At 41.6% G+C, this 26,092-nt stretch overlaps 1 protein-coding gene across 1 annotated transcript; it reads right to left on the bottom strand.

Moving 5' to 3' along the window:
• Window positions 1–1,096: 1,096 nt before the first annotated feature.
• Window positions 1,097–24,784, bottom strand: GPHB5 (glycoprotein hormone subunit beta 5). Its single transcript, XM_082442843.1, has 2 exons — window positions 11,281–24,784; window positions 1,097–7,088 (listed from the first exon to the last, which is right to left on the bottom strand). Exons 1-2 carry the CDS (start codon window positions 11,539–11,541, stop codon window positions 6,900–6,902), a joined length of 450 nt encoding a protein of 149 aa, XP_082298969.1. The 5' UTR covers window positions 11,542–24,784; the 3' UTR covers window positions 1,097–6,899.
• Window positions 24,785–26,092: the final 1,308 nt, after the last annotated feature.

Genomic DNA, 26,092 nt, shown 5'->3' with positions numbered 1-26,092 from the left:
TCCACCCATTCACTCCCTTCCCCAGGCTGCAAGATAAAGTCTATTTTATCTTCTTCATAAGAAACTAATAGGACAAGAAAACCGGCGTCAACAATCGATCTCTCTTTAAGAATCCATTTACTTATCATTTTTAAATGTTTGATTCCCAGTCCCTTTATTGCAACAGTAAAACAAAATCCCAGTCCAAGAAATCAGAAGGCCCTCTAGTGAATTAAGTACATTGAAATAATCAAGTGCCGAAGAAGAGAAGCCCCCTGATCAGAGCCCACTTGCTTCTACTCCACTTATCTGAAACTTTCAGGGTAAGACAGGCATAAGTGAAATTATGGTACATTAGTTCCTTTTGGTTTGTCCAGAAGGTGGCTCAGATTTTGTTCATGCTGAAATTTGCCACCAGTTTCAATTGGACTTTCTCATTAACTAGTGCTTATGTTTCAATGGGGAGATTTTCAGCGTTAGCTTCCTAAGCTTGTTCTAACAGGAGCCAAAAGCTGAGCAAAATCTTCCTCTTAAAGACAACATATTTTTAAATGCTGGATGTCTTAATTCCACTCAGTAAAATTGGTCCCCCCAAATATTTTAATTTTGATATGCAGACTCCAAGAGGATAATGGAAGATGGAGGTTCAGAACAGCCTAGAAGCTTAGATCACCTTCCTTTGAGGATGCACCTCTCCATATCTTGATAATCTCTGCATGAGCAACAGAGTGAGACCAAGAAAGTGTGATCTGTTCATGCAGATCTGTTCTTTCCTGTAGAAAGAACTTGCACACTCACAGGATTAAATTTCTATTTTAAGTGCATAATTCTGCATGTGTACTTCAGAGAGGTAATGACTAATAATAATTCATCAATATCCTTTATTGTGTATATAGAGAGTTTAAGTGAATAAATGCTCTTTCAAGTGATTTTAAGTTGTATAATATTATTGTGACTCAGGGATATTTATATTTATCCCTTGCTGGTAATCGTATCTTCAGCATCACCAAAAAAAAAAAAAAAAAATTACCATTCTCATCTTGGTAATATTGATATTCTTTGTTGAAGCAAAATGTTTTTTCTCTTTTGGAGAAGTGTGTGTGTGTGTGTGTGTGTGTGTGTGTGTGTGTGTGTGTGTGTGTATTTGATTGATTGTTTGTTTGTTTGTTTGGGAGAGGTTGTATTTGGGGTTTGAATGACTTTCCAGAAGCTCCAATGGCCCACAGTCAAGGTCAAAGCATATAATTGACTTGTGTATCAGGAAACTTTTTTTTTTAAACTCAGTTATTCAATATGCTAAAGAAAGACAGCCAGAGGAACTTAGAGCCAAAAATAAAGCCAAAGAGCTTGGGAACTGTTTGCTTTTCTCCTGCTAATGAGGACCTAGAGACTCGAATAGTCCCTCTAAATTCCTTAACATTGGAACAAGTCTCTGCTTACACCACGGGTTACATTGCTGTGCACCTGCTCCCCTTTTTCTCATCCTTTCCCTATTTCTTCTTCCTGTTGTTAGACATCACCTCCTCAGAGGTCTTTAGCACCCCCTTCAGATACTCCAGAGTCACAACAACCAACCACTGAGCCTTCCAGACCTCCCTGTACACAATTCCAAACAACCCTGTTCATTAAAACAAAGGGAGATCGTTGTAAAAGAAATGCCAGAAGATTCATCTTGCCAATAAGGACCAAATTCTTCTAATGCAGTAAACTGTTTCTCTAGTAGAAATTTTCAACAGAAAATAAAATTTTCAGAATTTGCTAAAGAATCCTTTTAAAGTTACTTCTTAATAATTTGCTTTAATATTTTGAAGAAAACAAAACCCAAAAAAGGATAAGGTACATATTATTTTTAAGATAATGTCTCCTGGCTCAGAGCACAACTACCGAGCCTGTGCTCTAGAGCCCACGAGCCACAACTACTGAAGCCCACGCGCTCTAGGGCCTGGGCTCCGCAACAAGAGAAGCCACTACAATGAGAAGCACAAGCACCGCAATGAAGAGTAGCCTCCACTCGCCGCAACTAGAGAAAGCCCGTGCATAGCAGTGAAGACCCAATGCAGCCAAAAATGAATAAAATAAATAAATAAATTTATTTTTTAAAAAAAGAAAGAAAATGTCTCCTGAATGAAAAAAACAATCAGTCCTCTTGGAAAACTTGATGAAATGCAATTTGTTTTTATCAATGCCACATTATTTTCGATTAGGTATACAGTTTATTTACTATCTGAGAAATGCTTTTTAGTATACTTAAAACCTAATTAATTTGAACAGTTCTTTGAGTCACTTCAGCAGAATTTGGTGCTTTTCTGGTAGCTCATTCATTTCCTAATCAGTGGAAGAAGGAAAGCATGAATTCAATCGGTGGAACTAATAAGCCCTGAGGTAGAATGAGCAGTGAGCATTTACATTCTCCGTTGAAAAAGGTTCTTATGAAAAAAAAAAAATCTAGGAAATTCTCCTTCTCTTTACCTTTTGTTAATTGCAAAATAAACATATTTCCAAGAGTAAGGAGTTGCTGAGAGTTGGTTTTATCTAGAGCTCCCCCAATAGGCACTGGACCACCATCCCTCTGCCAGTGTCCACATTTGCCTGGGAGATGAGTTGAGAGCATACAGCCTTCATCTCCACGGCAGTCTCTTTGAATTTCCCTTTGAGGCTCTGCTCCTTTTCTCCCTCAGTCTCTCCTGTTATAAGCTTTGGTTTGAGCTGTAGCAAAGCACTAGCTTGCTAGAGGTTATAAAGGAAACCAGAGAAAAGTTACAATCTCCATAAAACAACCCGAGCTTGCACACAGCTTCCTCCAGAAGAGACTGCACACATGCTTATCAATGGTGAGAGACTGTCCAACATCAGTAAACTCAAAGACTTCTCCAGGCAGGAACAACTTGGAAGGAACACTCCAAAAAGCCATCATGCTCCAATGGAAAGAATTTAGTTCTGGCTCAGAGAAACGTGGCATGTGCTGCCAATCAGCTGTCTGATCTTGGGCAGGTTACCTGACCTCTCTGAACTTTGGTTTCATCGTCTGTAAAATGGTGATGGTAAAATGGCAATTACAATGCCTGTGAGCATGGTTGACACAGAATTACAAAGAATTAATATAAAGGGTCCTGCTTATAGTAAGAAATCCATAAATGGTAGCAATATTTATATCTTACTTCCCAAACACAGTGCCTTGCACAAAATTATAGTTCATAAATATTCGTGGAAGTGAGGGAGGGAGAAAAAGAGAATGGCAGAGAAGAAGACGGGAAGAGGGAAGAGAGAGATTTGAAAAAGATTCAGGTTTATCAGTGACAGACATTTCCCCCTTTTCATTATGTTTCTGATTGTAATAAATACTTACTGTAGAAGTTGTTTGATACAATGGACTGGGAACACCATGGACTCTTAGCCAGAACCACAGATCCTGCGGATTAGAGCCCTCCAGTTGCTTTTGCAGCTTTTCTGCCTGTTACGGCAACTACGTTCACCTTGCCTCTGACAGCTACATGGTACCACCAGGTCTCTGCTATTCCAGACCCCTCTCACCTCTGCCGATACCAGGAAGCCCGGTCCATGGCAGTTCCTCCTGCCATCAACCCAGTCGACAAAGGACAGCCACTATTGAGCTTCTCTGTGATGCAGAAGTCCCTCGCTTGTGCATTCCTCATGGCTTTAGTGAGGGGAATATCCAATGAACTCTCCAGGTGAAGATAGCAGGCCCCCTTCTCTAAGCCTTTAGTCCTCAAATACTCTGCCAGGACAGTCTGGCGTCTTCTCTTCGTTCATGTAAGCCACCATTTCCTCCAAGCTTTAGGGAGCCATCCCAACAGCAAACTGGAATGAGATCCAGCTTCCCTCATGAAGATGCTACATCCTGAGTCATGAGAGAATGCCCCAATAAACTCTTCTTATCCGGGCTTATATTCTGCCACCCTCCCCCTCATCCCATCTGACACCCTTAAGATCCATTCCTAAGCGCATTCCCCGGATCCATGTCTGCATTAGTCAAGTCCTGAGTTTCCTTCACTGGAAAAATCTCATTCCTCCCACCACAGGGAAAGTCATTCCCCGGCCGAGTCATCCTGAGACTTGCCCCTAACTAGTCATGTAGAATAAATGAGGGGTTGCAGATGGTGTTTGAGGAGGGCAAGTTATCACCATGTAAAGCAGCCTCCTCAGATGGGGCCTCAGCCTGGCCTCCAGGCACCGGAGGCTGGCCTCCTCTAGGAAGAAGGAGCCGGCCCCTTCAGCAAGGGAACCTCAAGCTCATCTAGGGGTTGTCCCCACTGCAGGTCTCTGTGTCCCGCACCCTCCCTATGAGGACCTTACGTATAGGAGACTGACTGCCAGGGTGATGGATTCAGCCTTTTTGATGATTCACCTGCTCTTGCAATCAGGTCTGAGGCCTGAATTTCAGCACAGTCTGCCCTCCAGCTTCAGGAGAATGAGACTCTTCAAACGAGGCTTTTATTTGAAGCCTCGTTGCCCTTTCACTCAGGGCAATCAAAGCCCTGAGTGCTTTGATTGCACTTAACAACCAATTAATCCACAGTCCTGATAATTACCATTGTTCCCACATCTCTCAAATGTTGTCAATATTGTATTCGCCAGCACATACCTTTCCACGTGTATCCCATCCCAATTCGTCACAGAGGAGTCTTAGTGATTGTGATGCTGCAGGGTTTACGGCTCTCGCGGCCAACACTACTGCCTATGGCAATCCAGCTAAGCTTCCCAAAAGATACCTATGGGTGATTTTATCCATTGGCCCCCTTAGATCCACTCTTCTCCTACCTGCTTCCCAGACTGCCAACATTTATGAGTTGAACCAATGGGTTCCCTTACTCTCTGCCTTCCCATTTGCTTTGGCAGAAGATCAGGGCGTGGGAGCAGAGTGAGGCTGAAGTATTTGCTCCTCACCTCCCTCCTTCCCAGGCCTCAGATTGGTAATGTCTGCACCCTCCTATGAAAAGCCACAGCCCCTGCCAGGCGTTCCTCTCCTACAGCTGTCTGTAGGGCCTGATCATCACTTCTTCCTGGTCCTTCAGCCTAGGTTACCCATTGCTTCAAACAAGTGTTTAGCAGTATTTCACCACCCCCTTGTTGGTTTCCTTAACTCTGTCTTCACATGTGTAAATAGTCTCTTCATTGAATTCTCCTCAATATGCAACTGCAGTATATCATTTGTTTCCCACCAGGAACCTTAAGGATGCTACAGTCATCTTTTCTCAAATTCTGGCAAGCCCTTCCTGCTTCTGCTTTTTTCCCTAAGTTTCTTTAAGAAGCAGCTTTTTCTCCCAGAAACTCCTGAGGGAAGTTCTTAGGGGTGGGTTGGAAACACCTGAGTGGTGCCATCTGGTATCATCCTTAATCCCCATCCTCCACCCCAGCAGAGACCCCAAGGCACTCAAGTACTTTTCGTGTTAGAGTGACTCTCTTGCCTACCAACAGATCTGCACTGAAGGTTGGGGTGGATTTTGCTCTTGTCCTTTGTTCCTGGTCATCCACCTCAGCACCCCAGTCCTGGACCATCAATCCTAACATTTGCTTTACTGTTTTCATGGGGACTCATTGACTCCTCATTCAAGGAGGACCCCTGGTTCCTAGTGATGAAATGCCAGGGATGTGAATACAGATTGAGCCACCTTTGGGACTCATGGTACCCAGTCATCTGTCGGTGTCCCTTACTAAATATGACATCCTAAATTAATGTGCAAGTAAAAAGAACCTCGCAGGTCATTTTAAGTGTGCTTGTTGTTGTAATTCCAAGGGTATTAAAGATGAAAAAGACTGTTTTGAAAGTTTTCATGAATTCAAAAGACAGAAGACATGCTTTATTGGCATTAATACAGATTTTCCTGGCATAATGTGAAAAAGGAACAAGGTTCATTTCAACCCTAAAAATGTCAGAATTAAAGACACCTGTGTAACATTAGAGTGTTTTTTGTAAAAGTCACAGAGAATCAGCTGCTGTAAGATTTTAGCGAGGGCAAGAGCTAGACAATCACAGACTTTTTCCTCTGAGTCAGCAGTACAGTTTTACCCCTACAAACATGTAAAACTTTTGAGTTTAAAAAATTACAATTTAAATTTAAAATATTCCCAGTTGGAAAGAATAATTGTGATTGATCATTTGGGGCATGGCTTTGGGAGAGCATCACATGTGTCTAAAAACATGAGTTTAGTTTCATAAGTTTTTTTTTTTAAGTGTATATGATCGCTCTGATTACATATTTTTTCTGAGTTTTTTTATTCACAAAGGGGTCTCTTTATAAGGATCTTAAAGGGACTTTGGGAATTTTGCTTGGGAAAAGAATCACCCAAATCCAGACACCTTTCAGTTTGAGCCTCTATCGTCCTCCCTTTCTTAATCTGAGTAGTCTCTATTTCTTGTGTCGGTAATTGCACAGTTAAAAGGAAAAGAAAGTATTTTCTCTAAGGGAGCTTGCAATTGGATTTTCTTGGAGGCCATGAGGACTAAAGCATGGTTTTATTAATTTCTGGCGCTTTAATCATAAATCCAGTTGGAGACCCGTCATTACATAAGACATGAGAATTTAAAGTCTTTCTAGGCCCATTTCCTAATTACACCCAATGCATTTAAAATATTGGCTTATTAAAAATCCAAAGTGGAGGAGGGTTGTGATATATGAATTATGTTCTGAAATTCAAGGTAAAGAAAAATTAATTTGCAGCGTGTGGACCAGAGAATTTATTTTAGCGAAGGCACAAATGTTGTTTTGCATTTTTAGCATAAGTATGCTGCCTCGGCCTTGCGCCTGAGGGCGGGTAAGGGAGACAGGTAACCTCCTCCACAAGTAGGGTCGAAATTAAACAGTCCTTGAGTGCAGGGGGGTTATAGCTGCTTGTGCTGCCGGTGCAGGTGGGTCCGTGAGGCCGCAGGCCGCCAGCTGTGTTCTGAGGGTCGCCCAGCTTCAGATGGTCTCACACTCCGTGGTGGCAGTGGAGCAGGCCCCACAGTCACAGCGGACAGCCACGGGGTAGGTGTAGAAGGGATCGACTCCCGGGGCACAGTTGGGCAGCTTGACCGTCACCTGTTTGGTCTCATTGTAGGTACAGACTCGATGATGGGCTTCAATGTAGGGGGGTTCCAGAATGGGCTTCTGTCCCCACAGGTAGAAAACAGAAAACCCATTAGAACATAGCATCGTGTTTCATTTTCTTGGTACCATTTATCACTATCAGAGACTAGCTTGTTATTCATTTCTTTACTCGTTAATATGTTTCCTCCCAGTAGAAAGCAAATTCCTGAAAGCAGGAAGGTGGTTTTGTTCACTCACGTATCCTGAACTGCCAGAAGAGCCCATGGCACAGAGTAGGTACTAAATAAATACTTAGCAAATGAATAGTCTTGATCATTGCAAAAGCCTTCTAACTGGTCCCCTCACTTCTTCTTTTACCCCCTATAGTCTATTTATGACAGGGCAACCCCAAGAGATCCTTTTAAAATGTAAGATCCTATCTCCCCTCTGCTCAAAGCCTCTATGATTTCCTATCTCATTCGGAGCAAAAGTCAAAGATCTTACACTCACCCTCAAGACCCTACATCATCTTCCCTGCACCTTCACCTCTGACATGTCCCCAGTGACCCCGTCTTGCTGGTTTCCTCACTCTGCTCCAGCCGCAATAGTCTCCCGCTTTTTCCCCAAACCCACCAGGAACGGTGCCACCCCAGGACCTTTGCCCTTGCTGGTCCCTCTGCCTGGAACGCTCTTCTCCCTTGTGATTCACTCCTTCTTCAACCTTAGGTTTTTGTTCAAACGTCACCCTCCCAGGAAAGCCTTTCCTGACCGTCCTATTTAAAGTTGCCACGTTTCCCCTCCCACGCTGCCACTTCCTCTCCCTCTTCCTGCTTTATTTTTCTCCGTAGCACTTGTCAACACCCTGTGACATATTATACATTTTATTTATTTGTGTTGTATTTTTCCCACTCTAGAAAGAAAACTGCATTAAGACAGGGATTTTTGCCCGTTTTACTCGCTGCTGTGCCTCTACTCCCTAGAGATACCTGGCACCCTGGAGGTTCTCAACAATTATTTGTTGAATCAGTGAAAGAAAACAGAGCAAGGCAGGTTCCTGAATGCCCTGTGCGCTGGTTCTGATAATCGAGGGATTCACGTTCTTCCTTCACCTTTTAGAAATCGTGCATCCAAAGTTCATTTTGATAAACAGAGCATATAGATCAGGAAACCAGCACGAAGTAGTAGTTAAAATCTCAAACTCTGCAGTCAGAGACACTGAGCTTGAATCCCTGTTCTGCCACTTGCTGGAGACCTTGGAAAATCCACTTAACTTCTTGAAGCCTCAGATTCCTCAACTGTAAAACAAAATACCTACCTCCCAGCCTTGTTGTGGAGATAAGGGAAGATGGAGTATGTAATACCCGCCGAGCACCAAGTAAGTGTTGAGTAAATGTAATCTATTGTTCTTATCAGAGCAATTATAAGAGCAAGGAAGTATTCAATAATAATAAAAATAACAACCAACAAGCTTTCAGAGGACAACAGCTTCACTTGTCCTGGGCAAATGAAATATGTTTAATGGAGGCCCAGGATGAAGTTCTTACATGCATGTCATGGAAATAATGGCTTTGCCTCTGTCAAGGACCATGTAGAAGAGTTGAACTCAATATGCACTTCTTCCTCCTATTTCTCAGGTAACATTTTACCCTTTCTCAGTTCACTTCATGTCCTCTTACCCTCAGTAGTCTGGAATCCCAGGCAACATTGCCAGATAAAATACAGGATGCCCAGTAAAATTTGAATATCACATAAACAACTATTTTTTTTAGTATAAGTATGTCCCAAATATTGCATGGGACAGATTTATATCAAAAAGAAAAAAACAATTGTTTATGTGACATTCAAATTTAAGTGGCCTCCTGGCTTGGTTTGGTTGGGTTTTTTGCTAACTCTGGTAACCCTAAACCCAGACCAGGAACAAAGGCTATTTTCAGCAATAGTTCCACCTTCAAAGTAAATCCAGCCACTTTGTCGTCATGAACACCCTTATTTTCAGACAGGCTTCCCAAATTACCAAAAATAAGTGCTTTGTATCTCAGAAACTTTCAGATGGTGGGGAAACTAAATCTCATTCTTTTATTTATTTTCTAGATGTAACCTCCCTTTTCAGAGCACAGTAAAGGCATAAATAAAAGCTGGCTGACATTAAGGAGAATCTGGCTCTTTCATAGTCTCAGTGCTTCCATTTCTCCAGTGAGAGCAGAGTCCCTAACCTCCTGAGGGTGACCATTACCCAATTAAAGCCGTTCACTGATTTATAAGGGCAAGAGAAGATGGGTTGAATTAAGGGGAAATGGTAACTTGAGATTTTGGCCCACAGAGAGCTCCAAATAGCCTGACACAGCTGTGAGCAGGGGAAGGCACTGCCAGACCACGCCCTGAATACAAGAAAGTTTCCCGCATAAGTTTTATGTCATGTGACAGCCACAGTATCTGCAACAACCGAATTTTCATCTCACTGTTAGGTCTCAAGCCCCCAGATGATGGAAAAAAACGAAGCGAACTTGGTGGGGTCATTTCATTTAAGTTAGAGGTTTCATCACCATAATCCAATTCCAATCACGGGGCCATAATTTTATCCAAGTGACAGCAGGTTGCTCTCTGAGTCCCTGAATAGAAGGATACTTTTCCTAATAGCAGTGTCTTCTCATGGTGCTTGTGGACTTCTAAGTTGGCTCAATTAGGCGAGAGGATGTATGACTCCAGGAGGGGATCCATCCCTTATAGTTCAACATTTATCGAATGCCTTGTTTGTACATGTCATTTGACAAGAGCTGTGAAAGGCACAAGAATGAACCTCTACCGGCAAAAAACTTAAAACCTACTGTGGGGAGTGGGGAGGAAGTAAGACAAAAAGTAGATGATGGCCATAGGTTGAGCAGAGAGTCAGAAAAGGCTTAGAGGAGTGGGCACTGGAGACAGGCACTGAGGAATAAACACGAGCAGGAATATGAGAAAAGGACCAAAAGTATGATTTCATGAGGAGCATCGAATAAAACCTTTAAAATCCAGTCTCTTCGCAGACGTAGAGAATGGACTTGAGGACACGGGGAGGGGGAAGGGTAAGCTGGGACGAAGTGAGAGAGTGGCATGGACATATATACACTACCAAATGAAAAATAGATAGCTAGTGGGAAGCAGCCGCATAGCACAGGGAGATCAGCTCAGCGCTTTGTGACCACCTAGAGGCGTGGGATAGGGAGGGTGGGAGGGAGACGCAAGAGGGAGGGGATATGGGGGTATACATTTGCATATAGCTGACTCACTTTGTTATACAGCAGAAACTAACACACCATTGTAAAACAACTATACTCCAATAAAGATGTTTTAAAAAAAAAGAATCCAATCTCTTAGGCAGAACTAAGAATATGTGTAGTCACTGGGGAAATAGGCAGGTGCCATATTGCTGAGGACCTTAAAAGTCGGTTATTGAATTTGCAGTATTTGGTGGTCATTAACAGTTTTTGGAGTCAGGGTGACAAAATCAGATCTAGTGCTTCATTAGGAGCCAACTCCAGCCCTAGTGGGAAGAGGCAGCAGTCACTATATGGTGTGATCTGATGGGATGCTGAAATGCCCTGTTTCTCCTCACACCTCAAACATCTCCTCTCAGCCCAGCAGGGTTCTAATTTTGAGATTTTTATCCCATGTTAAATGTATTGTCTCTTTAAAAGCTGGATATAATAGTATATATGAAGGGCCTTAACAGATCTGTCAGTGATAATCCCTGAGGGGCCCCAGGAACTACTCTAGGGGGTGGGAAGAGAGTAGGGCTGTGGATGAGGCGCTGAAGGAGGGGCTGAGGACCCGCCTGCTATTTAGCTTAGGGCCTCTCGGTAACTGGCTGGCTTTTTCACTGGTGGAGGAATACAGGGAAGAGTTTGGGTTACAAGCTTGCACCAAGAATTTACTCTAAACTTTCCACTGACCCCCTACATGACTCTGCAGTCAGCCACCAATTGAATTCTTCCACGTCATCTATAAAATGGGTAGAAAGATAGCACATCTTGACCTCCCAGAGATGATTCCCCAATAGACAACCCTGTGTCAATCAAATTATTAATTTTATCAATGCTTTGTTAGAAGGGCAGTATCTTGTTTCTTTCAGATTATTTTTGGAGGATACCATGTAGTTGTTTTTTGTTTCTTTGTTTGATCCACAGGAAAATGTAGACACCCCAGCTCTATCTCATTTGATTAAGAAGTGAATACTTAATCAGGCTAAGGGGCTGGCCCTGAAGGCATTGCCACCTAGGCCTGTCTTGGGACTCACCTCCCAGGTTTCACAGCGGCCCCAGCAGGCATCCGTGGTGATCCGAAGGCCCCTGCAGCCCGGCTTCTTGGCCAGGAAAGTAAACTCTCTCACCGCACAGCCCACAAACGTGCGCAGGTTCCCGCCGGAGGTGCTGAGGACACAGCCGCAGCCAGCCAGGAGGAGGAGGGCCGCGGGGCCAAGGAAGAAGTATGCCAGCCTCATACTGTTCCCCGAGAGGGAGAGGAAAGAGAGTTTATTAACAGATCCAGCTGCCTCCATGGGACTGCCATCAATGTGATGGTCACTATCAAAGGGACATGGCTCTTAGCATTTCAGGAGAAATGAGCCAAGAAATTGTAAATGCCCACAAACTCCAACACAAATGCCCAAAGTTTCCTCCAAGTGGCTCCAGTATGGATTCCATGGACCCACTGAGCTCACTAGACATCCAACCCTCCAAGGGCATCCTCAGGCTTTTCCTTATAGCATTCCACCTGCTGGACTTGACTTGTGGGTGAAAGAAGTTTGTCCCAATCGTCTCTTCAAAATGAACACAGAATATGAGTAACACCAAAAGTAATGCATATCCTAACATAATACAGGAATATACACAAATTCTTTTCATTCAGATCAGGGTATTTGGAATTATGTTACATGCTTTGCTCACAATTATATTTCCAATGTCATGGATGGGGAATGGAGGGGGGAGGTAAATAAACAATAATTGTTATGCCCCATACGTATTGCTACTAACCCAACCCACCACAAAACTTGGATATGCAGATGTCAACCCTCACACCTGACTTGGTGGCCATTCATAAGAATGTGTCCTACTTGCTACAAATTCCCTCTGGTCTAACCTCCACTCTAACAGGCACCTCGTAGTGAGTGAATTTAAATCCAAATGATGGAAATCATCACGGGTATTTAAAACACAACCCCAGTCAACTACCAATCTACTGTCTCCCCTCTCTGGGTCTTGGTCATTTCCTGTGCTTTTTCAGGAGCCAGAATCACTCCTTTCATGCTTGGCCCACCAGACGGAACATACCTGGATGTTGAAATGAGGGTGGCCACTACACTTATAGAACACCCCCAATTCATTATGACTTAAAACTGGCTGCAAAGTTATTTATTCCCAAACTGATCTCCCAGTTCCTACTTCTGATCTGTCACCTTAGCAAGGCTATCTGGACTTACCCTCAAGTAGAATGAAGTTACAAGTATGGAGAAGCACTTACCTGATTTTACTGGAGCTACCTCTTCTTTAAAGCTGAAACTTGCACCCAAGACTTTGGAAAGTCACAATGAGCGGTACAAGTTTGCTCTGGGTAAATGCCTCTACCCTCTGTCACTGGGCTGCTTGATTGCTCACATATATAGGAAAGGTCTCGTCAATCAAAACAAAAGGGAGGCAGAGCCTTACAGGAACCACTAAACACATCAAAGCCTTGGGATATAAAGCCATTCTCTATTTTCCAAAAGTGATTAACTTAAAGGGTGTTGTTCTGTTTTTTAACATCGCCTACTGAAACAGAAAGTTACCTTGGTGGGTGACATAATCCTAGGGAAACAGTCAAAGGTAGTTCACCTGGCTCTGGGAGACCAAGTGCACTGGGGCAAGTTGGATTAGATTTTCCTTCGCGGTAACCACAACTTTCCTTCGAAACAGGAGGCAGTCACCAGCAGCTCATGGCAAACTCTTTCCTTTAACTAACAACACATTTCAATACATTGAAAGATAACAAAACAATAATTCTTCCTGGAGAGAACATGGGATCACTAACTGAAAGGATGGAAATCACAGTGAGAAGAAACATTTGAATGTCCTAAAATGAGTTAAGGATTAGATCATATTAATAACACTTTAAAATGAATCACACAGGAAAAAAATATTAAGGTGTTCAACATGATTATCTTCCAGCATGGTACTTAAAAATGACTTTTTTTCTAAGTAGTTTTCAGCATTTTTCACATTTTCTACTTGGGGCAGGCTTTTGTAATAGAAATTCAATTAATATTGATACTTTAAAAATTAAAAGAAACCAATAAGTATCCATTTGTGCTGCATGTAAGAATATTCAATGCTGTTGTAATGGAACTGTTTCATTTGATTTCAGGTTCTTAAAAGTCTAAACTAAGAATGAAATGGTATTCTTTACGAGTGTGAGATACAGTTTATATTCCAGTCTGCAACTGTAGCATGTAAATGGATGAAAAAACTTCATTGTTCATGGAATTATTCCAGGTGCTCTAAAAAATAAATGAAGCAAACATCATTCTTACCTTTAGGAGTTTACATATCATAGCTAATAATGACATAGCCCAAGACATTTAAGATGCACATTAAATAAATAAATGATACAAAATAAAGAAGTTAAAACATTTCTATTTTCTGCAAAGAAAGGTGTTCTTTAAATAAACATGCTACTCATTAAGGGTGTGATTTTTTTTTCAAAACATATAATAACCCTTAGTGAATCTATCACTATACCATCAATACACCCATCTCTAGGGTCAGATTATTATATATATTTTATAGAAATTGAACTAGGTTTGGAATAAAGGACTTTCTTCAGCCCTTCAGCCTGTGAGTAGCATAATCAGACCTGGGGTACTATAGGGACAGACTGCTTACCTGGCGTGAGAGTCCTAACTTGCTGGGCCAAGAGCTAGCCAATCAGCGGTGAGCTGCCATCCTGACCTGAGACTGTTCAACCCTTTTAGATGAGACCTGAAACTTTCATACCTGTGTCTGCAATGTCACAAGATAAAGAAAGACAACAAAGGGAGGCCAAGAGTACCATTCTTTCACAATCCCCAACTTCCTTATAATGCAGAGCTGTGGCATCCTGACTACTCCCCATCAGCATGAACTTCATAAGAATGACAACTTATGGTCACTGAGCACCTACTATGTACCAGACTCCATGGTATCTGCTGTGCTCTTACATATGTTATCTCTAAATCTTATAACAATTCTGTAAATCAAAGATTAATATCTCCTTTTATCCACTGGGAGAAATGGAGGCTCAGTTATTTTGTAAGCTACCTGCCTTCAAAGCCTTTGACAACACTGAGGATGGCAAATAGGTTTGTTTCATCCCCGTAATCAACTGCAGTCAATTGAAGATGCCGCCTGGGACACTGTGTTAAGAAAGGCCCTTGAATCCATTCCCAGTGCAGAAGGCTGTGGCCCACCAACTTTATCATGAGTGTAGGAGAGGGGAATGGTATACGGATGCCACCTTTTTGCAATCCGTGCACTGTGCCATGCCACCTGCCTCTCTAGAGGCAGTGAGAGGTTGCTGTGCGATTTCTAAGGCTACTTAAGGCCCCGATACCTGCAGAATATCTCAGGATCTCTGTCTGCCACCTTCCCTTCCATTTAGCCTGTATCTGCCACCTTCCCTTCCATTCCTGTTGATGTTCCCACCACTAAAGTCCCTCTCTTGTTGTAGCAAAGATGTGCACAATGTCTCCAAGCACAGACTCTAGGGAATCTTCTCTCATCTTGCTCCATTATCTTCACATGGATTCATTGTCACCTTGGAGGATGAGTGACAAGATACAAGTTCACTAGGGGTAAGGAGAGGGGAGAAGGGGCGTCGGAGAGCAATCATCTTGAGGTCTAGGGGAGCGTGAAAACAGAGGAATAAGCTGAGTGTCAGTGCCTTGAAAGGTTGAGGCCTGGTCCAGGGCAGGCAGCCCCAGACAGGGAGGACCAGGGAGTGTACAATCTGTGCAGGAGACGGAGATATTGCAAGAGCCTGGTAGCTCCCTTCCCTGGCCTAGCCATGCTGATTCTCAGTGGCACAACTTCTTTTGTGACTGCCTTGGGCAAGTTACTTCTCTCAGCCTCAGTTTCCTCTTCTGCAACATGATGGGGTTGGACCCTATGACTCATAAGGTCCTTCCTAGCACCAGAATTTAAAGGTTTGCGAAATTATTTATGAACATAACAAGCTGAGGGCAAGTCAGATGGAGAATCCAAAGGTTCATATCATCACAAAGTCATCTAGATTTGTGTTTGTCTGACTCTGGCACCTGCCAGCTTGTGATCTTGGAGTCTCATAACACACTGAGTTTGTTTTCTACAAAACCGAAAATGCCTCCTTCATAGGGTTCATGTGAGCCGCCTACAAATTAATGTCTATAAATTTCTTATCTCAGTGCTTGATATCCGATAAGCAGGCAATAAATGCTTTACTTTTTTCCCCATCATCATTGTGTGTACCTCTAAGAAATAAAAATCTGCCAATAAAAAATTATGTCCATTAATTATTAGGTATATCCTAATTTCAAAGGTATTAAATGTGAAAAAACAAAAAATACGAGTCAGAAAATAGAGGAAGCAAAGTCTTTGGAGGCTAGGAGAACTTCTCAGCATTCTGAAACCAGGAGACATGGGTAGGTACCAACCATGCTTCCCCACAGCCCGTGGTGCTTTGAGCTGACACTAAAATTGACGCATTTTTAAGTAGGAAAAAAGGTTTGACATATTAGATTTAATTTTTAAGGTCCAAATCTCACACTTCGTGGATGCAAGCTTTACCACAATACCAAGTTTTAATATATTAATAAATCGTCATGAATACTCCCAAACAATTTCAGTTCTGACCAAGGATGGAGTCAAACTAACTGAGCCAACTTCTGTCCCACAGGTACTAAGCGAGGGCCCACAAGAACTCTGCTGTCTGCTGCATCACTTACAATGATCTCTTAAGAGTTGAGAAAAGACACGCGTGCTCTGATACATTTCTCCACGTTGTCCTCTCAGAATTCACAATGCTCTGTCCAAGGGCCAAATTAATTAGCATGATGCCTCCTGTGGATGAATAAAAAAGCCACAAATGAAGCTATGTGTTTCAAGGAAGTAAGAGAATTAATGATTTTCTGCAAACAGATACAAGGAAGGTCAGCCTTGGATTCTACAAAGTTGAATTTTGCTTTTAATATCCCTTATTTAGATGGGAAAAAAAACTCTGGGATTACAAACGAAGATGAATGGTGAAGTCTTGAAAGAAATTAATTTTATTGAAAAGTGATTTCTTCCTTTGGAAGCACTGGGCATTTGTGGGATAGCTCTTCATTTTATTGATTTAAAGGGATAACATTTGCCCTAGATGATGGTGCAGTTGCTATGGTAACGTTTTTTCTAACGAGACTAAAAATAATGAAGCCTGTGTCTGATTTACTAGGGCAAGTCAAGCCTTTCTCCACAACTTTCTGAAAGAAGTATCTGTCAGTTGTCACAGATTTATTTCAGATTAAGGGGAACATGGTTTAGGAGCTGAAGTGGAATGTTTTTATTTCCGCCTGACTCTTCCACTTTTGAATGTCATAGATTTGCAGGGCATGGCAGACACATGCCCAATAGAGAGGAACAGAGAGGAGCTTAATGAGTCACAAAGAATCATTCTTTATTTCAAGTGCGTCCTGTATTCTCATTGGAATGACTCCACAAAGCTGCTGGGTCCCCAAATCCTTCATTTGTAATTCCCTAGGCAGTCGCACAGACAAGGCCAAGGTTGTTGTTAGCTAAGCTTTGAAGCAACAGCACCTCATTTGTTAGTCATTGGCTTTGTTCCAGAAAAAGGTTCCTAGGATCATGGCCCCAGAGTGCGTGTGTGTGCCTGTGTGCACCAATGCTTATGCTTGAGAGATGGAGCAGGGTGATGGGAGAGTGGAGACAGAGAAGAGGAGAGCTGTTCTACTCTCCAGGGTTCTCATTATATAACTTAACACATATTTATTAAGCTACTACTATGTGCCAGGCATTGTCTAGCACTGAAGTCACTGGGTTCATTAAAAATAAATAAATAAAAAGATGATGTTGAGAGGCATGAAGGTGGAATAGCTAACAACTGAGGGTAATGATAGATTTTCTTCCTCCTTCCTTTTCTTTATCTCCTCTTCCTTCCTTCTTTCTGTCCTTCCATATTTTATTGAATGTTACCGTGTGTCAGACACATGCTAAGTACATGTGATGCAAATATGAACAGAGCTAAGAACCTGCCCCCAAAGAGTCAAAAGTCTAGCGAGGGTGATAAATAAACCAACACACATATGGCCCAGATATTGTACTCTTGGGCATTTATCCCAGAGATATGGAAATTTATGTTTACATAAAAACCTGTACACATGTTCATGGCAGCTTTATTCATAATAGCCCCAAACTGGAAACAACTCAGGTGTCCTTCAACAGGTGAATGGTTTAACAAACTGTGGTCCATCCGTAATATGGAATCCTACACAGCAATAATAGGGAACGAACAAACAACAAATCATGAATCTCTGGAGAATCGTGGGGAGTGAAAAAGCCAATCTTAAAAAGTTATATACTGTATGATTCCATTTATATAACATTCTTGAAATGACAAGATTCTAGAGATGGAGAACAGACTAGTGGTTGCCAGTGGTCAAGGAGACCCAGAGATAGGAAAGAAGTGGGTGTGGTTACAAGGGGCAAATGTAGGATTTTTGTGATGATAGAAATGTTCTGCTCTTGACCGTGTTGGCAAATAAATGAACAAAACATGTAATAAAATTGCATAGAATTAAATATACACACATACACAGATATAAGTAAACTGAGTAAATGTAAACAAGATGGGTGATTATATCAATGTCAATACCCTGATAATATAATATTGTACTACAGTTTTAAGTATAAAAAACACTGAGGGAAACTGGATGAATGGGACACAGGATGTCTCTGTATGAATAAATGAGTCCTGTGGATGTAATGTTCATAATGATGACTATGTTAGCAACACTGTATTGTATATTTGAAAGTTGAAAAGAGAGTAGATCTTCAAAGTTCTCATCACAAGAAAAAAAATTTTGTAACTATGTGTAGTGAGGGATGTTAACTAAACTTAATGTAGTAACCATTTTATATATCAGATCATCATGTTGTACCACTAAAACTAATACAATGTTAATGTCAAATATATCTCAATTTTTTAATGAAAAAAGTATTCTTCATAAAAAAAGTAAAGTTAATTTTAAGTATTACTGTTAAGAAATAAAAAGAATTAGAAGCTTAAAAAAATAAATCAATATAACATTAAGTGGGATAAGTGCAGTGGTAAAAATGGAGATAGGGTGCTAGGAGACCTTAGATTATTTCCTATCGAGGTGACTCTAGCAAGTTGGGAGAGAATTCATTTCAGGCAGAGGAAACCACACGACTCCACCATTAGAGTTAAGAGCAGACTCTTTTGACATGATACTATATATAGAAAACCCTAAACACTCCACACAAAAACTACTAGAACTGATCAAACAAATTCAGCAAGGTAACAGGATACAAGATTAACATACAGAAATCAGTTGCACTTCTTTACACTAACAATGAAATATCAGAAAGGGAATGTAAAAACACAAATCGCATCAAAAAAAGTAAAATACTTAGGAATAAACCTGACCAAGGAGGTAAAAGACTTTTACGCTGAGAACTATAAAACATTTATAAAGGAAATTTAAGATGATTCAAAGAAATGGAAAGATATCCCATGCTCTTGGATTGGAAGACTTAACATTGCTAAAATGGCCATACTACCCAAAGCAATCTACAGATTTAATGTGATCCCTATCAAATTACCCATGACATTTTTCACAGAACTAGAACAAGTAAGTCTAAAATTTATATGGAACCATAAAAGACACAGAATTGCCAAAGCAATCCTGAGGAAAAGGAACAAAGCAGGAGGCATAACCCTTCCAGGCTTCAGACTATACTACAAAGCTACAGTAATCAAAACAGCATGATATTGGCACAAAAACTGACATATGAATCAATGGAACAGAATAGAGAGCCCAGAAATAAACCCACACATCTACAGTCAATTAATCTTCAACAAAGAAGGCAAGAATTTACAACGGGAAAAAGACAGTCTCTTCAGCAAGTGGTGTTGGGAAAGTTGGACAGCCGCATGTAAATCAATGAAGTTAGAACACTCCCCCATACCATACACAAAAATAAACTCAAAACGGCTTAAAGACTTAAATATAAGACATGACACCATAAAACTCCTAGAAGAGAACATAGGCAAACATTCTCTGACATAAATCTTACCAATGTTTTCTTAGGTCAGTCTCCCAAAGCAATCGAAATAAAAGCAAAAATAAACAAATGGGACCTAATTAAACTTATAAGCTTTTGCACAGCAAAGGGAACCATAAACAAAATGAAAAGACAACCTACAGAATGGGAGAAAATATTTGCAAATGATGCGACCAACAATTTCCAAAATATACAAACAGCTCATACAACTCAACAATAACAACAAAAAAACAAACAACCCAATAGAAAAATGGGCAGAAGACCTAAATAGACATTTCTCCAAAGAAGACATACAGGTGGCCAAAGGGCACATGAAAAGATTCTCAACATCACTAGTTATTAGAGAATTGCAAATCAAAACTACACCTCACACCAATCTGAATGGCCATCATTAAAAAGTCTACAAATAACAAATGCTGGGGAGGGTGTGGAGAAAAGGGAACCCTCCTATACTGTTGGGAATGTAAGCTGGTACAGCCACTATGGAAAACAGCATAGAGGTTCCTCAAAAAACTAAAAATAGAGTTGCAATATGATCCAGCAATCCCACTCGGGGGCAGATATCTGGACAAAACTATAATTCAAAAAGACACATGCACCCCTATGTTCATAGCAGCACTATTCATAATAGCCAAGACATGGAAACAACCTAAATGCCCATCAACAGGGGAATGGATAAAGGAGTTGTGGTACATACATACAATGGAATACTACTCAGCCATAAAAAAGAATGAAATATTGCCATTTGCAGCAACATGGATGCAACTAGAGATTACCATACTAAGTGAAGTCATTCAGAAAGAGAAAGACAAATACCATATTATATCACTTATATGTGGAATCTAAAATACGACACAAATGAACTTATCTATGAAACAGAAACAGACTCACAGACATAGAGAACAGACTTGTGGTTGCCAAGGGGAGGGGGAAGAGATGGAGTGGGAATTTGGGGTCAGCAGATACAAAGTAGTATACACAGAATGGATAAACAACAAGGTCCTACTCTACAGCACAGGGAACTGTATTTACTATTCTGTGACAAACCATAATGGAAAAAGAATATTAAAAAGAATGTATGTATAGGTATAACTGAATCACTTTGCTATACAGCAATTAACAAAACACAACATTACTGTGTATAGTAAATCAAATATATTCCAAAAAAATTATTTTAAAAGAGCAGACTCTTCATCTGTCTTGCTCACTGCTATTTCTCCAAGGCCTAAAACACTGCCTGGTTCACAGTTAATTATCAAAAACTGTTCACTGAATGAATAATAAAGATGTGGAAGAGGATGTGGTGAGTTTGGGAAGCTACAAGGAGTCATCATGGTTGAGCATAGAGTGTGTTTAGGGGGATAGACAGGGATGAGAGTGGTAGCAGAAGATGGGCTACGGGTCAGGTACTCTGAAGTGTTCAACCTTTATTCCAACATAAAGTAGGAGCCAAGAAAGATCCTGTGAGCATAGTGAGGAGACAGACTGGAACAAAGACACCAGCTGGGGAGGTTGCTGTGGCGATCCAGGTGAGTCCTTTGCTTACAGTCTCCTATGTTAGAAGTCCTTCAGTATAAGTCCTATGTCCAAAACGGAGGTGTCCAATAGCAATAGAATTCAAGCCACATATGCAATTTTAAATTTCTAGTAGCCATATTAAGAAAATCAAAGGAAAAGGTGAAATTAATTGTAATAATTAATTCCAGTGTGTTAAACTCCAGAAATAAGATTGTACCCAATATTATCATATAATCAACATGTAATCAATATAAAACATTATTCATGAAATTCTTTATACTCTTTTTACATCCTTTTCTTATACTAAGTCTTTGGAGTCTAATCTGTATTGATATGTATCATTGACAACACATCTCAGTTCAAAGCAGCCACATTTCAAGTGCTTAAGAGCTACACGCCCTAGCTACCATATTGAACAGCATAGGTCTAATGCATAGATGGTGCTACCCAGTGGCAAGGAATAATTATTTGAACTTCTTCTAGACCTTTTCCATGTGGCATGACTATTAATTCTCACAACAACAGCAACGACAATCCTATGAAGTATTATTATCTACCTTTATGATGAGGAAACTGAGCCCCAAAGAAGTTAAACAAATCGACCATGGCCTTCCAACTAATCAGTGATGGAGCTAGTATTCAAATTCAGCTCTGACTGACTGTGTTTTCCTCTATGCGGCTGCTTTAGCCACTTTATTATGCTGTTCCAGTGAGAAACCTTGGCCTGCAGTGAGGGATTGTAAGATCAATCTTATGGAAGCATCTGAGCCCTCGCCAACTGAGCTCGTGCAGCTGATGCATGTGAAATTCAAAACTTGAAGCAGCAAGGAGTCCATAAAAGAGATGATTTTTTTTCAGAATTTATCAAAATGCTTATTTTTCTAGAACCTGATTTCTGATCTGCTGAGCCTAATTACTTGATTTGAGAGTCTCAGTCTTTAGAAATGTGCTGGTCTGCCTAACTGAATCACTGCTTCTTACCTTAACCTCACTGAGGAGCTCACACCAAAATAAATTATGGGGAGAAATTTCTCCTAAGTAGAGATGGCCCTGACATTTAGTGAATGATGAAGCCAGAATGGTATTCAGGTCCAGAGACGGGACACTAATATAATCAAGGGAATGGAAGAACTTCATAATAAAGGATAGGCTTTGAAAAAAATCACCAGCCTAAAGGATAAGCTGGACAGGCAAAGGCTGAGGGGAAGGAAAATACAATATAAGATCTTGAAGCCATGATGGCTGTGGATATAGTGAACAGCAGTATTTCTAAGGCTGATCTAAGACCCATTTCTCTCTGTAGCTGTGGTCCCTGGGCCCTGGGTGTCTCTTGGAACAAGTGACCCACGTTTGCAAAATGCTGGCCAAGGATTAGAGATGTAGTTTGAGATGTTTAAGAGCTGAATAAAGTAAAAGTCTCAAACCCATGAATCTGAGTTAACAAGCCATGGATAGAATGCCAGCTAAGGTCGAGAACATGAAGTTGAAACAGTCTGAATATTAAGTACACAAATGTCTAATACCATTTGTTGACTTCCTCACTATCTACATGACCTCTCTCTTTGGATGTCACAGAAACATCCCAAACTCATTATGTCCCAAACAAAGTTCTTTATCTTTCTCTCCAGGGTCTTTCCCACCCCTTTCATCTGGCATTTTCCATCTCTGTAAATGAAACCCTTTGAGATTCATTCTAAGCACCTCCCTGCCTCCCCCACCCCCACATACAATTCTATCAGTTTTATCTCCTAAATACCTTGTGACTCAGTTTCCTAATTCAAAACCCTTGAAGACCCTTCTTACTTATGCCTCTGACTCCTTCCTCTCTCTTCACTGTACCTAGAAAGATCTTTTGTCAATGTCAGTCTAAACATGATTCGTACCTTCTGGTTTAAACTCATCACTGCTCCCCAAGTCACCCAAGACAAAATACAAACTCTTTAACAAAGCTCTCTCCTTAGCCCCTCCCCATTCTCACTCCAAGTTCAGGTCTCTCTGCCTGAGCCAAGGACCACCCTCTCTCCCATCTGGCCTTCACACTTGCCCTTTCCTCTCCCCAGTCCCTACCTCTGCTTCACCCCCTATTCATCCTTTAGGACTTGGCTTAGCTGCTTGCTTCCTTCAAGAAGCCTTCCCTGATCCTCAAAGTCTGAGATGGATGCCCAAGACATGAGCTCTCATCATGCCTCATGCCTCCCCTATTGCAGCTCCTTTCATATGGGACCATCATCAGCGGTTCACTTGTCTCCAACCCCTACTAGATTGTAAGCTCCAAGTAGCTGCCCTGTCACTCTCCTGTTCACCCTTCCATCCTCAGCGCTTGTACAGAATAGGCAATAAACAAGTAATTGAGGAAAACTGAATGCTTGTGGAGAACACCAAATATCACTTATTCCCATTTTCCCCCAACTCAAAACTTTGTGAACCTCCATTAAAGTTTGGCAAATATTTCTGGAAAAGCAAATAGTCAATCCAACAAGATCCGCCTTCCCATATCTAAATGAGAACTCAGTGGGACAGTGCAGGGTCATCGTGAAATGCCACGAGGTTTGAGTTAGTGCAATGTGGGGCCCACATGTAGGGGTGTGGACTCACCCAGACAACGAGCAGTTCTGGAAGCATTAGGCCCAGGGAGCAGGGTCAGCACCCACTTCCCCGTTATCTTCTTTCCCATCACAGGACACTAAACCTGATGGCTTCCACCCCCTACCAATATGAACAGGTTCCCCCATGTGAGTGGTCAGGCAGGGCACATATCTGCTTCTTGGAACTCCTCGGCACCTTGGTCTGTTTGGCTGAGTTTTATGACTAACTTCAATTACTTGGAAAGGAAAAACATTTTCCTTCTTTGCAGCTTGAAATATCTCATCAAAGAAATGTGGAGACTATGGAAATCAGATTTGACTGGCAGCCAGCTCTTCGCTTCGATCACTTCTGCTATTCTGTAGCTCTCTTTGGAAAAAGGAGTTTGGGCTTTTCTGACAGCCTGATGGGCAATGACATAATTTTAATAATCCTCTCCCCTCAGGGGCAAAAGTAAAGAAGGAAACTTCATAATGAAATTACTGTGCCTCAGATATGTGGTCGCTAGGTTCATCCTTTCTGCATTGTTCATGTCCAGGACTCTGGAAACGAGATGCGTATTTCAGGCATGCCTGACACTGCTGTTGATGCTCTGTTTTCTACACTGCCTTGAAGACCGGTGAGGCCTGCAAAAGACTGAGCCTGTGAAGCTTTAGAAGTACTATCAGAACACACACACCACAATTCAACTCTGTTCATCACGTAAAGATCATGGATCTAACTCTTCAAAAAATTACAAGGCCCTTGTATTTTTAGACTCCAATTTCCAATGTTATGATTGGGGTTAGTTGGGAGGAAGGGATGCTTATCTCCCATTCTCACTTGTCTGTAGTGGGCAAGAGGAGAGAATGGATAGAACAATTCAGCCCTCTGTCTCTCTACTCCACACTTCCACCCTCTGTCTCTTTTCTGATCCAATGATGAGATTGGGAAATAAACAAGGTGACTCAGCATCCTGGAGGTTTAGAGTTCAGGTAGATTTATCACTTGGGTTGGTTTTGGCTGCAAATAACAAGCCACTGAAGGTGCCATAAGCATACTTGAGCTTAAGTAACAAGAAACCCAGAGTCAGGACGATCCGGCGTTGGTGTGGTTGCTCAACAGTGTCATCAAGGCCCCAGGTGTTGCTCATTTGTCTCGTCTGCCATCCCCAGCGTGTTGACATGCCTCCCTTCATGACCTGCCGCAGCTCCAAACTTAGTGTCCTTAAGCAACAGTGTCCGAAAGCAAAAAGGAAGGAAGGAGGGAAGGAAGGGAGGAAGGGAGGGAGAGGGAGAGGGGGAGTGAGGAAAACAGGAAGGAAGGAAGGAAGGAAAGAAAGGGAATAAAGAGAGGAAAGTACGACACCTTGTCACAGCACTTCTCTTTTTGGTCACGAGGCATGTGGGATCTTAGCTCCCTGCCAGGGATCGAACCCGCAACCCCTGCACTGGAAGGCAAAGTCTAAACCACTGGACCGCCAGGGAAGTCCCAGCACTTCTCTTTTAAGAGAGAAAACGTCTTCCAGAAGTTTCCTCCGATTTCCTCTTTAATCACGTTGGCCAGAATCAGGCCACACAATCACACGCTAGCTGTAAGGAAGACTGGGAATGGGAGTACCTTGTCTGCAGCTGGAAGACCAGCTTTGCTCACAAGGGAGAAAGGCACCTACTGGTGTGTCAGGTAGACAACCACCAGTGCCTGTCACATGTGTTGGTTTGAGTGAGAGCAAAGGCCATGTCAAGTTGTGCTCTCTAATTTAACCTCATTCAGTAGGAAAGCCAATATTTGTACCTCCTCCTGTCAGATTCCTGGGTCCTATCTTTCTATTAGTTCCAAGCTCAGAGCAAGGAGAGAGTCATGATAACTTATTACCCTCAAACACTAACAGTTACTGCCAGGAGCAGAGCTGACCATAGAAAAATAAAGCACCACCCTCAGTTTCTTTATCTGCAAAGCGAGAGGTTTGGATGAGAGCATCTCCGAAGCCCCTTCCAGCCCTGACAGTCTGTGGTTCTATGACTGTGCATTCAAATGTCTCCAAGCAGTGAATCAAATCACAATCAGCCTAAGAAATGTTATGAAAGGAAACAATTTTACTCACATTGACTTACATTGGCCTTAAGGAATCAAAACTAGTAAATAATGATGAAGTTTGAAGCCAGTGTCAGCTTAATACAAATAGGAACTTGTGAATTGCCCCAAGCCTGTTGTTCAGAGTAGCCATGTAATGGGCTTACGAGAGTTTAGGAAAATTGTTATTCCCTTGAAACTGAGTTTTGTTAAGACAAGCAGAATGACAAGGCACTAAAAATGGATCTCTCCTTCATCTCTGCATTGAAACGATCTCTAATGTCTACAGGCTACAGCCCAAATGCCTTGACACAGCTTATAAAAGGTCCTAGTGTCAGCTTCCATTCACAGCTAATGTTTTTAGTCTTACTCTGTGCTCAATACATATGAAGCACTTTACGTGTCATTGTCTCTTTTAACCCTCACAACAAGAATATTGTTATAATGTTGTTATCTCCATTTTATATATGAAAAAAACTGGAGTTAAGTAACTTGCCCAAGGTCACACAGCTAAAAGTAATAGAGTCAGGATTTGAATTTAGGCAGTCTGTATCCAGAGCCCATGCCCTTGACCACTATGTTATATTCCTCTACAGTATTTAAATA

This window comes from Balaenoptera physalus (genome assembly GCF_965194825.1).
Source record: "Balaenoptera physalus genome assembly, chromosome: 2".
In the NCBI taxonomy this organism is placed as follows: Eukaryota; Metazoa; Chordata; class Mammalia; order Artiodactyla; family Balaenopteridae; genus Balaenoptera; species Balaenoptera physalus.
This window is presented reverse-complemented; position numbering and strand designations above follow the sequence as displayed.

Coding starts and splice junctions, on each gene's coding strand:
- GPHB5 (XM_082442843.1), bottom strand. CDS start 11,541: ATGGAGGCAGCTGGATCTGTTAATAAACTCTCTTTCCTCTCCCTCTCG. Junction 7,089..11,280: donor GCCGCTGTGAAACCTGGGAG/GTGAGTCCCAAG, acceptor CTGTGGGGACAG/AAGCCCATTCTGGAACCCCC.